The following is a 14,372-nucleotide window of genomic DNA, read 5'->3' as shown; positions in this document are numbered from 1 at the left end:
CTGCTCATGCCAGGACATATAGGTGAAGCAGCACCTCGTGGTGGATTGTGTCAAAAGCAACTCACATCAGAGTATCAGCATTGTTGTTTTGCTTCTATTCAGTTCTGTAAAGTTGTCCATCCGTGTTACCAGTGCTTTGCCAGTTGTAACTTAGCCTGAAGCCAGGTTGGAAGGGGTCAGATGTTGCTAGAGCTAGTTCACTATCTCTTTCCCAGGAAAAACAGGGTTGAGAGCAGATGGTAGTTGATGACGATGGCATCGACCATGGATTTTTGGAAGCTAGATCACAGTATTTCATGCTTCCTGGTGGTTGATTACCACCTTTGAGAAAGCCATTGACTGCTTCTATTTCTGTCAGAAATGGGCCATTACATTTGCTGCTGACTCTAGCAAGAGTCAGATTTGAGGCACAGATTTTTTAAAAAAGATTATAGTACCTCTCGTTATTGAGAGTGAACTTAATTCTGAGAAGAAGAATGGTGAACGTGCTTCCTGCAAATGAGAGGCTATCATGGATTTTCAGTTTTCTGAGCAAAGTAGGAGGGCAGCCGTCAGGTTGGTGGAGAAAAAACATTCTTATTGGTTGGCTTACAAATCAGAACAGTTCCTTTAGATAGGATTTGGTGGATGCTGTAAGTCAATGAGAAGAGCAATTTTTGGCCTTCTCACCAGCATGGCCCAGACCTCTTCAAATTCTTTATGCTATGCTTCAGTAAAAAAGAACCTTATTGGTAGGGAAGCCAAAGCTCTGGAGTAGAGCTGTTCAAAACTGGAAATTTCCATCCCACTGGAAATTCCAAAATTTTGAAATTTCCTGCAAAATGAAATTTTTTGTGGGGAGAAAATGTATCTGGTCAGTCAAATCATTCAGCCATTCAATTGAAATGTTGTTTTGTTCTGATTTTGATGTTTTAAAAATTAATACTATAATTTATAATGAGGAAACGAAAAGGTGTTTCAAAACCAAACAACCCCTAGGGCCTTCCACTCTCCTTTAAACTTTGTTTATAACTGAAAAAACTTAAGTGGGAGTCTGGAACCAACTCTCAGTTCAGGATTACACTTCAGAGCAGCCCACCTGCTTTATAGGTATTTTGGTGTGCCATGATCGAGCTGCCTTGAAGTGCAGCCTTTGAGGTTCTTTTGAAGTGGAAGGGAGCCAATATTTCAAGGGGATAAGGTCACTTCACCCTGCACCTGCATCACAGCACTCATGAATACACATGAATAATCTAAGTGTACCTACACCGTAGAAAACTGAACTGAGAGTTGGTTTTTAGATTATCACCTCATTTTCTTAATTTAAAAGACCAAGTTTTAGGGCTGGGGAAGAAGACAGAAGAGGGGAAAATTGGATTTGGAGAGTTGGACAGGAAGGGTACTATGGGTTTGTAGTGTTTTAAGAGAAAATTCCTATGCCTGTTATCGAAAATGGGTTTTAAGAAAGAGAGGAGGCATAAAAATGTTCCTCCTAATATATTTGCTCTTAACATGTGCATAGGATAACTTTGTGTGTGTGATGAGGTTTCAGCTATGCACCTTTGAGAACTGGTGTCCATCAGTGACATCATTTAAAAAAAAACAAAAACCTTGGCCAATTAGAATATGACTGATTAAACAGTGCCCACAGCCAGTAAATTAAATAACTATAGTTTTTTTTAAAAACAAAAATACGTTTTTGGGCAATCTTCCCATTTCTGTTTAGAAAAATAGTCTGATGAATATAATTCGGATAGGTTTAAGAGGGGTAGCCGTGTTAGTCTGTATCAGTAAAAACAACGAGGAGTCCTTGTGGCACCTTAGAGACTAACAAATTTATTTGGCATAAGCTTTCGTGGGATATAACCCACTTCATCAGATGCCTGGAGTGGAAAATACATTAAGAAGGTATAATATACAGCACATGAAAAGATGGGAGTTGCTTTACCAAGTGAGGGGTCAGTGCTAACGAGGCCAATTCAATTAGGGTGGATATAACCCGTTCCCAACAGTTGACAAGAGGGGGGTGAATATCAACAGAGGGAAAATTTACTTCTGTAGTGCTAACGAGGACAATTCAATCAAAGTGGGTGTGGCGGATAGTGATTCCTGCTCTCCCCTCCAGAGATCTAAATCAGACCAGTACCACTATACTCAGCTACTTGCTTTCAGTCCTGTTTATGCTGATATCCTAGTAATATGTAAAACTAGCATTTGTTATTCCTCCTTACTTGCTTTGAAAATTTTTAATTGAATTAAACAATTTTGTTTGTTGTTTTGTTTATTTTAACACATATTTGCAGCGGAAAGTTACAAGGAAACCCAGATGGTAAAGATTAAAGAAGAACCAATGGAAGTTGACATTCATCAGTCCCAGCCCTCAATTTCACCCAGCCAGACTGTTGGTTACAGCTCTTTATTAGGGAGAGAGATTACTGAACACATACAAAAGGTACCAGAGGGCCGAGTGCTCCCGGAGAGAAACCTCTTCAGCCAGGATATATCAGTGAAGATGGCTTCAGAGCTGCTCTTCCAACTGTCAGGTAAAGACGGTAGACATAGCTACCACTGTGTGCTCTTTGGAAGTGGAATTTAAAGAACAAAAGAAGATAGCTAACATTGTTCTGATTTTACACACAGTTAAGTCTAGTATGGTATAGAAAATAATAGAAATGAAAAACACTTTCTTCTATGCCTTACATTAGAAATTCAAAAGCTTCCCCATAATATTGGCCAAGAATTCTTTAGCTATTTAGAATACGGTTTTGGGTGTTGTCAGTCAGAGCAGTTTCATAACATTTTAACTGTTTTGGAAAAAACAGAGTTCATCTCTTGTGTCTTGAAAGCTAATTAAATAATTCCTGACAGCTGGTAGATACAGAGCTGAAAATAAAGTAAAGGAGGGTTTCTGTGCACGACATCTATTGGAATAAGCACGTGATGGTTGCAGCATCAGAGGTTCTTCTGACTGCTTTACAGATTCCCACTCACAGAGGGGACAAGCAGCAGAGAACACAGAAAGGTTTTCATTGCCATAAACTGAACGAATGCAAGAATTGTGAATAGTGATGCTAAAATATGCAGCAAGACTAATATTGTGATAGTTACAGTTTAAAATAAAAATGATTCTAGTGTTCTTAGCTCATTCTAATTATTGGATAAAAGTTTTCCTGTACTGTAGTATAAAGCAGCAAGGATATAAAATAATTAAAAATCTGAAAAAATGGTTCTCATGCTAATTAAAATTATCTTTGTTCTTCTGCAGAAAAGGTGAGCAAAGAGCACAATCACACTAAAGATAACACCATCAGAACCACAACCAGGTAAGTTCCATCCATGTAGTGCTGCAGCATAAATTGCATGGGTTAGCTTTACATTGCAGTTCATAATTTAAAATGACACCATTTCACAATTGTAATATCATATTATAAATGTAAGATAGTTTTCTGTGTCCAGGGTAACATATATGACTAAAAAAATTAGGCCTATAAATCAGTGCATATTATGAGGCCATAAAACAAGACAAGATGGCACCTTGGCACCATACCAGAGCTATCTGTGGTAATGATTCTTCCTTTCCCTGACCAAATGTGCAAACGTTCCACTGGAAATTGATTTTCCTAGTTTATTTTTTTCTGCAAAACAAAATATTATTTCAGTAAATTATAACTTAAAAGAATATCAGGGACAATTGGTGAGTAAGGAATTATCTGACAGTACAGTTTTTAACATTTTTTTTGTATTGGTCCATGTCTTGTGATTCATTTTCCTGACAAATTCAGACTTCTCAAATAACAGTTCAGTTTTGTGATTTGGTCCCACTGAGATGGACCCTCGTAGTTTCTTTCAGGTATTGTGTGAGGTAAAAACTAGTGAAATATTTGATGTAGACTAATTGTCAGGGTTAGGAAAATGGGGCAAAATTGGCAGAGAATTAAGAGAACTAACATATGATTCAACCAGCCTATATTCTTAGAGGGCTGATGTACAGTATGTTGCATGAGAACAAGCCCATAAGGGGTGCTTACGTTTAAATGAGGAATGGTGACTTATGTTTCTGATATAAGGAGCTTCCTAATCTCTTCACTAAATGGAGGCTGGGAGATCTCTTTGAAAACTGTATTGCACTAAGCACTTATTTACCAAACCTCCTCTTCTAACTCTGCCATTCAGTTTGAATTAATATTATACATTATGTACAATATATAGACAAAGGGCTATATGAATAGCACTTTTTTCTAAACGCTTTGTATGCATTTAAGAGAGTAAACAAAAGGGCACATTGAATTAATAATGACTTTATTCTCTTGGAGCTGGTACCTAGCTTAACTTCAGGACTTTGTATGTTAATTATGCCTTATATTTAAGATAAGACTAGCTGAGATCTCAGCATGTCAAATGAGTACTTTGCTCTGTGAGCCTGAAAATTCCAACTTCATGTTAGAAGCTAAACTGCATAAGGTATGCAGTGAAGTGTAGGTACCTAAAGAGAATTTGCTCACCTCAAAAAGTTTCCCTCCTCTGGCAATTTTCACATCTACTTTGAACCCATTATCCATAATGTTCTCATACCTGTGCTCAATTAGATGGGAAATAAGTTTGTAGGGTTTAATGGACAGGAACTTTTTACTGTTCTTCAGCCAGCCTCGGAGTGTATTAACTCACAAATATTTGTATTTAACCCTGTCGGAGGCCTCAGGGTTCTGCCACACCCATCCCAGGAAAGGAGCAGTGGAGAGGTCCTCCAAGCAGGCTAGAGTGGCTGCAGGTGAAGCAGCCAATCAGGGCCCAGGAGAGCCATATAAAAGGAGCTGCAGAGCCCCACAGGCAGTCCTCAGACTTATGACACAGTTGGTTCCTGAATATCGCATCTTAAGTTGAAAACGTCGTAACTCGAATTTTCCATAGTAACAATGTCAGATTGAGTGTCATAATGTCGAAATCAACATCATAAAGTTGCAACACAGTGACAGTTTATAAACATCGTAAGTGACGTTCGTCGTAACTCTAACATCGTAAAGTCGAGGACTGGCTGTAGTTGTTTGCTGTTTGGAGCAGGAGAAGAAAGGACTGCAGGTCTGGCTGCTTGGAAGAGCAATAAGGTCCCATATGGTTTGCTAGCAGGGATCGCGGGAGCATTGAGGAAGCTCTTGGCTGGTTGCTAGGACTGAGTAGGGACTGAGCCTGGGGAGGGCAGCAGAAAGATAGTGTCTCCCAGGAGGAAGCCCTGGGGATACAACTGCATTCCAGGGCTGGACTACTTAAAGACCAAAGCACAGGGAGGGCTAGCGAGAGAGACAGGCCCCGGTGGACCGTATACACCAGAAGGGGTTTGTGCTGGTTAACATGCAGACAGTGACTCGGACGGAGCGCTGAGTCGCTGAAGACCTGCCTGAGAACCACTGAAAGGCGTCACCAGAACTAAAGAATGCAGACACGCCCAACCAGAAGGGGGCACTCGCGAGAGGTGGGTTCCAACCCCATTACAAACACCTAACACTTTTTAGGCACTACTGTAATATACATAATAAAAATTTTAAAATGTCATTTGGTCACCACCAAGCGAGGGCTAGTAGGACTCACGTAAAGTGTTCTAGCGTTCCTGATTCTTATCAGCTGAGCTTATAATTAATACTCAGGGCTGCCCAGTGTTATGCATCTTGCATGAAACATCTTTGGCAGCCCTGTCCCATACCATGCATTTAGCTAGGCTGCAGGAGTACCCTGTAATTGCTGCTGCTGTTCACTAGGGGCTGCTGTAGTGCCTACTGAACAGGCAGCTTCTCTGCCTTCCTTTGCTGCTCCCCTTGCTGTATCTGAGCAGGGCAGGGGCAGCCAGGAGGAGATGGTGACGGCAGCAGCAGCAGCAGCAAGAGCAAGCAGAGGAGGCAGTGGCAGAGACAGAAGTTGAGGGGGCCCATTACAGACTCCAAACGTCCCCAGCTTTCCTCCCATCATCCTCCAGACACAACCACTCCGCTTCCCCTTCACTCATCCACTGTCAGCCTCTGGCTACTCCCTTCCAGCAGCATCCCCATACACTTCCACCTGTCCTCAGCCAGCTTCCCCCACCATCCAGTCACCACCGAGACCCACACTCGGTTTCCGTCTGTTTCTTACAGACATCTACAGGCACCTTCCCTCAACCTCCCCACTGCCACCTCTGCCAAAGCAAACCCCACCCACCAGCACTTAGCTACTCCTCAGACCTGCAGATGGCCTCCTGCACCCACCCATCCGAAACACCCTAGCTTCTTCCAGCACCCACCCATCTACCTAGCACCCCCCCCCCCCCAGCACATATGATGGCTGCCATCTTGAGCAGCATATTGGAGATTGAACCAGTGGCCTCCAGAGCTTGAAACAAAGAGCCAGTCTTTATAGTTGGAAGCTGTAACAGATTCATTCTTTGTGGATAAGGCAAAAGAGGTGCTTGTAACATTTACCGACCAGTGGATTACTTTCTCTGGACAAAGTATAGCTCATCCTGGGCATCTGAGGCTCACAGCCCTTTGATTCCTATATGTGCCCCTGCTTATGTGAGACAACAGCTGCTGCCAGCAAGCTCCCTCCATCCTGAGCCCTGTCGGGTGTCCCCCTGCTCTGTGGAGATGGGGTACAGGAGGGGGGGCAGGAGTGGGGGGGACACCCTGACATTAGCACCTCTCTTCTCCCACACCCTCTATGCACAGCAAGCAGGAGGCTCCTGGGAGCAGCTCCAAGGCAGAGGGCAGGAGCAGCACTTGGCAGTCGGGGAGGGACAGCTGAACTGCCTGGCAATTGATAGCCTGCTGGGCAGCTCCTGCACAGGGAACTTAGGGGAGCGGGGAGCTGATGGGGGGGCTGCCGGCCCACCCTGGTTCCAAGCCCCCACCATCTAGCTGCAATGGGCTGCTCTTCCTGAAGCAGTGGACAAAGTAGGCGGCTGCCAAACAACATTATAAGGGAGCATTGCACAACTTTAAACAAGCATGTTCCCTAATTGATCAGCAACATAACGAAACAACATTAATTGGGATGATGTTAAGTGAGGCGTTACTGTAAAACTTTAGAGCCTACAAGTCCACTCAGTCCTACATCTTGTTCAGCCAATTGCTAAGATAAACAAGTTTGTTTACATTTACGGGAGATAATGCTGCCCACTTCTTATTTACAATGTCACCTGAAAGTGAGAACACATGGTTCTCATGGCACTTTTGTAGCCAGCATTGTAAGGTATTTTACATGCCAGTTCTGCTAAACATTCGTATGCCCCTTCATGCTTTGGCCACCATTCCAGAGGACGTGCTTCCATGCTGATGACACTTGTTAAAAAAATAACGCATTAATTAAATTTGTGACTGAACTCCCTGAGGGGGAATTGTATGTCTCCTACTCTGGTTTTACTCACATTCTGCCATATATTTCATGTTATAGCAGTCTCGGATGATGACCCAGTACATGTTGTTCATTTTAAGAACACTTTCACTGCAGATTTGACAAAACACAAAGAAGGTACCAATGTGAGAGTTCTAAAGATAGCTACAGCACTCGACCCAAGATTTAAGAATCTGACGTGCCTTCCAAAATCTGAGAAGGACGAGGTGTGGAGCATGCTTTTAGAAGTCTTAAAAGAGCAACACTCCAGTGTGGAAACTACAGAACCCGAACCACCAAAAAAGAAAATCAACCTTCTGCTGGTGGCATCTGAATCAGATGATGAAAGTGAACATGCGTTGGTCTGCACTGCTTTGGATTGTTATCAAGCAGAACCCGTCGTCAGCATGGATGCTTGTCCTCTGGAATGGTGGTTGAACCATGAAGGGACATATGTCTCTTTAGCGCTTCTGGCACATAACTATCTTGCAACGCCGTCTATGGGAGTGCCATGAGAATGCCTGTTCTCACTTTCTGGTGACACTGTAAACAAGAAGTGGGCAGCATTATCTCCTGCTAATGTAAACAAACTTGTTTATCTTAAAAAGAAGAGGAGTACTTGTGGCACCTTAGAGATTAACCAATTTCTATGAGCATAAGCTTTCGTGAGCTACAGCTCACTTCATCGGATGCATTCAGTGGAAAATACAGTGAGGAGATTTATATACACGGAGCCACAAGTACTCCTTTTCTTTTTGCGAATACAGACTAACATGGGTGCTACTCTGAAACTTGTTTATCTTAGGTTTCAGAGTAGCAGCCCTGTTAGTCTGTATTCGCAAAAAGAAAAGGAGTACTAGTGGCACCTTAGAGACTAACCAATTTATTTGAGCATAAGCTTGCGTGAGCTACAGCTCACTTCATCGGATGCCACTAGTACTCCTTTTCTTTTTGTTTATCTTAGCGATTGGCTGAACAAGAAGTACGACTGAGTGGACTTGTGGGCTCTAAATTTTACTTTGTTTGTTTTATATTTGAATACAGTTATTTTTTGTACATAATTCTACATTTGTAAGTTCAACTTTCATGATAAAGAGAGTGCAGTACAGTACTTGTATTAAGTGAATTGAAAAATACTATTTTTTTATCATTCCAGTGCAAATATTTATAATAAAAATAAATATAAAGTGAGCACTGTACACTTCGTATTCTGTGTTGTAGTTGAAATAAATATATTTGAAAATGTGGAAAAAATCCAAAAACATTTATATAAATAGTATTCTAGTTATTGTTTAACAGCATGATTAATCGCGCAATTAATTTTTTAAATCACTTTGACAGCCTTAGTAAATATAAAAATTAGCTGATTAAATGTGATGTGGAGCAGCACAAAATTTGGCAGCTATGAGTACTAGATTTCTTTGACTTCTGTCTAGATAATGTCCATGTAGTACAATAAGGAAAGTAAAGAGAGTGAATGGGGAAAAGAAAAGAGAGGTTTACTAGATCAGTTTAACTGTAATTATCAGTGAGCTTCCCAATGGCAAATAACCTTTCATTGTGAATGCAAACCTCTCACTCAGACCACATCAGTAGAAATCATTGTCCTCTCTCTACAGGAGAAGATTGTGACAGGAGATGTGTGTCTGTGTCAGTCTTCAGATTGACAGTTATTGTATCCAGACCAGCAGGATTAACTTGCTTGGGCATGCTGCTGGCACATATGCTCTGATTCTGGACTCCTCACAGTGTAACACTTCATAAAACCCAATACTTTGTTCCATGGCCAGAAAAGGTTCCTAGTTCTTTACGGAAGCAATGTGTTTCTTTACAATTTCTATTTAATTTTTTTTTTTTAAGTTGGCCAGATCAACTCAATGAAAATGTTTAGCTATCCCCAAACTTCCCCCGCAAAAGTATGCCAGGTTTGTTCTGTACATAATTACTAATTACTTGTGATAGTACAGTGCAGATGTGGTTAATCCCATTCTGGAAACAATCACTTCCTCCATCCTGCCTCTTGATGCCTTTTAAAATACAGTTGTCTCTATCTATTATACATTCTCAATTTAGCAGCTATCAGGTTTAAATGTAATTTTCATTTTGTTCTGGGTTAAATCATATTTAACATGCCAGGGAAAAAGAATGACTTTCCAACAAATAGACTATTTTTTTCTATTTTAAATTTTGTGTACCTCTTGGTATTTGTATTGTAGGCAAGTCTTGTTTCTGTTCAGGTCTTTAGCTGCATGCGAAACAAAACTGCTCTATGACATATGACAATCAGTATCAAAACTAACTTCTTATTAACTGTTACGGTGAATAAAGAAGGTATACTTTCAAAGTCAGATGAAAGTGAATTCAAAATAGTGTTTGTATTCTGCGGTCTTTGAGAAGGCACCATTCTGGTCAGTTATAACAATTTTTTCCTGCTTCTTCATTTGATTATTTGATAAAACTGTCCAGGATAGGGAAGGATACAAGGAAAGCCAACTAAACTTCAGCTGAGTTGCAGAATACCACGTTAAAAGAGAACCACACAGGGTATTTCATGACTTGTTTAGAATTCCATTCCTAATTATCTTAACTGATTAGATAGTTAAATGCTCTCATTAAGAGATATAATCAAAATAATCCCACTCCTTCCCTGCCTCCCACAATAAAATTCAGATTGGATAGAAGAGTACAAATTTAAAAAAAAAATCAATTCTTAGTTACTGATACATATCTTGATGTTGGGTTGTCACTAAATTATCCTGAAGTGATGCCATTAAAAGCATTTTGGAGAGAGAGTTTTCACTTTGATAGGAAATTTGATGTAGGGGTGCCACTGAAGTAAGACCGCTGTATGGAGCATCACATACTGCATCTGTTTCAGTAGGAGCCTTATACACCAAAAAAACTTAATTGAACATGAGCTGTAAAAGTATTAGGATCAGTTGTCACACTTACTTCTTTAGCTAGCCAGTGTTTTGTTTACTAAAAAAAAAATCTCTTTCCCCCTCAGCCCGTTCTTTTCTGAAGATACATTTAGACAATCGCCATTCATTTCCAACTCAAAAGATCTCCTGCCCAATGAAACTGCTCTTCATGGAAGGATATCAGCACCAGGTATGGCCTTTTTTCTATTTAATTACTTTTAATTTGTTCAGCATAAAAAGACCTGTGACAATATTTACTAGACAAATTTTTGACTAGACAAAGACAAATATTTACTAGGTATTCTAGATATAGTCCTATCTGTACTATATTTATTCAGTACTTTAATCATCTATATCTACCCTTAATAAAACTTAGTTTGCTGTGTAAAAACAAATAACTCAGCTACCAAAAAAATGAATATTTTTAAAAAGAAAAAAACAGAATAAGTTAAGTTTCTTCATAATTGCCTGAGCACTTATGTTATTAGCCTTTAAACAACTCTCTCAAAAAAAACAAAGAAAAACACCCAAAGCAAGAACCTAAAAAGGATGTAGCTCAATATTATAAATTGAGTGCATTTCTTTTCACATCCTATATTTAAGGGAAGTATAAAGCTGTCTGATAAGAAATAATTATTGCCCTCTGACTCCCTCATTGGTGACTAAGCCCTTCCAACTCATAAAATACAGGAAAACTCCCTGTAATTTCTACATATGCAGTTCATGTGCCTGAACGGTTCAGCTTTCCAATACAATTCTCTTACCCATATCATTCATTTAGGACCCTATCCTGAAAGGTGATAAGCACCTCCTATAGCATGCTGAGTGTTGTCAATACCCATTAGGAGATAGCAACTCTCAGCATCTTTCAAGATGTGCTCAGAACTGCAGAAGACATAGTCTGTAGAGCCAACATTCTTGTACCATACCAGAAGAATCATACCACAGCATGAAGTCTTGATTTATATTATCAGAATTATTGCAATTAAATTATGATTGTTCTCAAGAGTCAGTGTTTTAACTGAGGTAATTGGAACCATAGTGTATGTTTTTGTATCAGATAAGTTTCAATAGTCAAAAAAAAGTTGTTATCCAGAAAGCGATTGCTCAGGAATTATTTTTAACTATTGGTTTGTCCCTTATTGTTACCATTTACATGTAGCATATAAGGGCTACTTATTTAGTTATTTATATATAATATATTGGTTACAAAGTGCATATTGTTTACTGGTCATATTGTAAGGAGTCTATATGTTGGATCAATATGTAATTTGTATGGATAGGTATGCATAAATACTAGTTTCCTTTTCATTGTTTACTGCATACTTTTGGAATAACTCTATCTTATGAGATTTTTCATCACTTTTCACAAGCAAATAACCCTTTGATAAATGAGATTTGGAACCGAAATGTTGAAACAACTTTACAGTAGCAATGTGGTAGTGATTTAAAAAAATAAAAATAATAATTATATATAATGTATAATCTCAGAGAGCTGATAATTCATTCTTTGTTAGTAGAAGGTCGTAGTCCTTCTCTGTTTCTGGTGGAAATTGTGGATGTTCTGGAATGAATGAATAAATAATCCATGGTATCGTCAAATCTACCCCCAGGAGCTTCCTTCTAAACAAAATCTGTTTTAAGCAACCACTCAATAAATGGACAAATTGACTGATTAAATAAGGTGTTCTAATGACAGATCAGAATTGTACTCAGTACTTTGGGACTACTTTAGGTTGGTCTCTTAAGATAGGACATTACCTAATAAGAGTTGTGTCCAGTACTTCAGAAGTTCTTAACCTTTTTCTCTCTGAGTCCCCGTCGCCAACCCATGCTACAAAAACTCCAGGGCCCACCTGTGCCACAACTGTTTTTCTGCATATAAGAGTCCGGATCAGCATTAGAGGGTAGCAAGCAGGGCAATTGCTCAGGGCCCTATGCCACACGGTGCTCTGTAAAGCTAAGCTGCTCAGACTTTGGCTTCATCCTTGCACGGCAGGGCTCAGGCTTGGGCTTTCTGCCCTGGGCCCTATCAAGTCTAACGCCATGCCTGCTTGGTGAACCCCCTGAAACCTGCTTGCAGCCCCCCAGAGAGTCCTGGATCCCCAGCTGAGAACTGCTGCTGTACGTGTTTCAGTGTGTTTTCAAAAAGCTTTGGATAAAGTCCCTCTGAATATAGATATAAGAAAGCTTGCTACTATAGAGTGAGGAATAGAGTCATGTCATGGAGTAGAAGCTGATCAAGACATAGGGTACAAGGAGTAAAAATGGCTAATTAGTATGGAAATTGATGCTGTAGTAAAAAGATGTACTTACAAACAAGGCTGTGCCATATATTAATGAGTTGGAAGAGCAACTGCATAGTGAAACTTGCTGAGAACACAACATTATTTAGGTTAATCAAGACTCAGAAGGATTGTGAGGAAATCCAGAAGGATCTAAGAAAACTCGGCAATTAGGCAATGTGAATGCAGATTAAATTTAATAAAGGTAAGTAAAATACACATGGAAGGAACTGTTTAAACCATTTATATCCAAGTCTGTGCAGAAGACAGTTTTCTTGAAGATTGGTCTGAGTCTGTGGAATGAACTCCCACAGACCAACTGCAAGAGTTAAGGTCCAGGTCGTGTCAGGTGTGAAAACAACCGGACCCTCTCAGATTGGGTCAGCTCTCCTCCACCTCCATGTGGGGGTCAGTGGAGTGGCAGCTAGGTACCCTGAAGCTGCTTGCCATCACCACCTTGCTATGCTCTGTGTTGTGAAGTGAGTGTGCCAAGGAGTTGCAGGGCCTCTTTTATTCTGCAGTGCACAAGAGACAGCAGTGCACTGAGGTGCAACTTACAAGCACTGTCTATATAGCTACTTTTAGGGCAGTAGCACAAGCCCCACTTGCCTAAGTCTTTTGACCTGGGCTGGGATGCTCACTCCAAAATGCTGTTTAGACATACCTTTAGTTGACAGCAGCAGTGTCCATGTGAACACTTAGTTGCGGCAGGCTAACATGGGGTAGATTTACACCCAAGCTTTCCACAAACTAAATGTTCATGTAGGCAAGCCCTAAGAATTAAAAGTGAAATGAATTAACATCAGAGAAAAAAGACCAGCAGCCACATCACATGAAAGAAGAGCTACTGTCATGTTGCACCACTTTGGCTGGGCAACCAAGGAAATAAGACGGAAATTGCAATAGCTGTCTGAACTGCAATCCAGTCAACATGCTAATAATTTGTGATGAGTCATGACTTTGAGGGGAAAATGTAATATCCTTTAAAAGTAATGCCTAAACTAAATATCTTTAAGAAGGCCCCACACCAAAGGTTCTTGAGCAAAATAAGTAGTCATGGGATAAGAAGGAAGGTCCTCTTATGAATTAGTAACTGGTTAAAAGATAGAAAACAGAGGGTAGGAATAAATGGTCAGTTTTCACAATGGAAAGAGGTAAAAAGTGGGGTCCTCAAGAATCTGTACTGGGACCTGTGCTGTTCAACCTATTCATAAATGATCTGGAAAGGGGAGTGAATAATGAGATGGCAAAATTTGCAGGCAATACAAAATTACTCAAGATAGTTAAGTCCAAAGCTGACTGCAAAAAGTTACAAAGGGATCTCTCCATACTGGGTGATTGGGCAACAAAATGGAGATAAAGTGCAACGCTGATAAGTGCATAGTAATGCTCAGTGGGGAAAAATAATCCCAACTATACATATAAAATGATTGGATCTAAATTAGCTGTTAACACTCAAGAAAGAGATCTTGGAGTCATCATGAATAGTTCTCTGAAAACATCTACTCAATGTGCAGCAGAAGTCAAAAAAGCTAACCATGTTAGGAACCATGAGGAAAGGAATAGATAATAAGACAGAAAATATTATAATGCCAATATACAAAACCATGGTACCCACATGCCTTGAATACCCCATCTCAAAAAAGATATATTAAAGTTGGAAAAGATACAAAGAAGGGCAACAAAAATTATTAGTATGGCATGGAACAAATTCTGTATAGGGAAATATTAAAAAGACTGGTACTGTTCGGCTCAGAGAAGAAAGGACTAAAGGGGGATATGATGGAGGTTTATAAAATTATGAATGCTGTGGGGAAAGTGAATAGGGAAG

The 14,372-nt window shown here is 40.0% G+C and overlaps 1 protein-coding gene across 6 annotated transcripts in view; it reads left to right on the top strand.

The window, feature by feature from the left end:
- The window catches only part of ZNF827 (zinc finger protein 827), a 143,904-nt gene that overhangs the window by 80,192 nt on the left and 49,340 nt on the right, over positions 1-14,372 (top strand). For all 6 annotated transcript variants that reach the window (XR_012158583.1, XR_012158582.1, XM_073341278.1 and 3 more), the window contains exons 6-8: positions 2,283-2,522; positions 3,245-3,302; positions 10,343-10,446. Coding sequence is in view for 4 of the 6 variants with exons in the window: in XM_073341278.1 (XP_073197379.1) it covers positions 2,283-2,522; positions 3,245-3,302; positions 10,343-10,446 (402 nt within the window). In the remaining 2 variants the exon portion in view is untranslated. The remainder of the gene's footprint in view (positions 1-2,282; positions 2,523-3,244; positions 3,303-10,342; positions 10,447-14,372) is intronic.

Source organism: Lepidochelys kempii, chromosome 4 (genome assembly GCF_965140265.1).
Source record: "Lepidochelys kempii isolate rLepKem1 chromosome 4, rLepKem1.hap2, whole genome shotgun sequence".
Lineage (NCBI taxonomy): Eukaryota > Metazoa > Chordata > Testudines > Cheloniidae > Lepidochelys > Lepidochelys kempii.
Note: the sequence above shows the minus strand (reverse complement) of the source record. Positions and strands in the feature narration are given on the sequence as shown.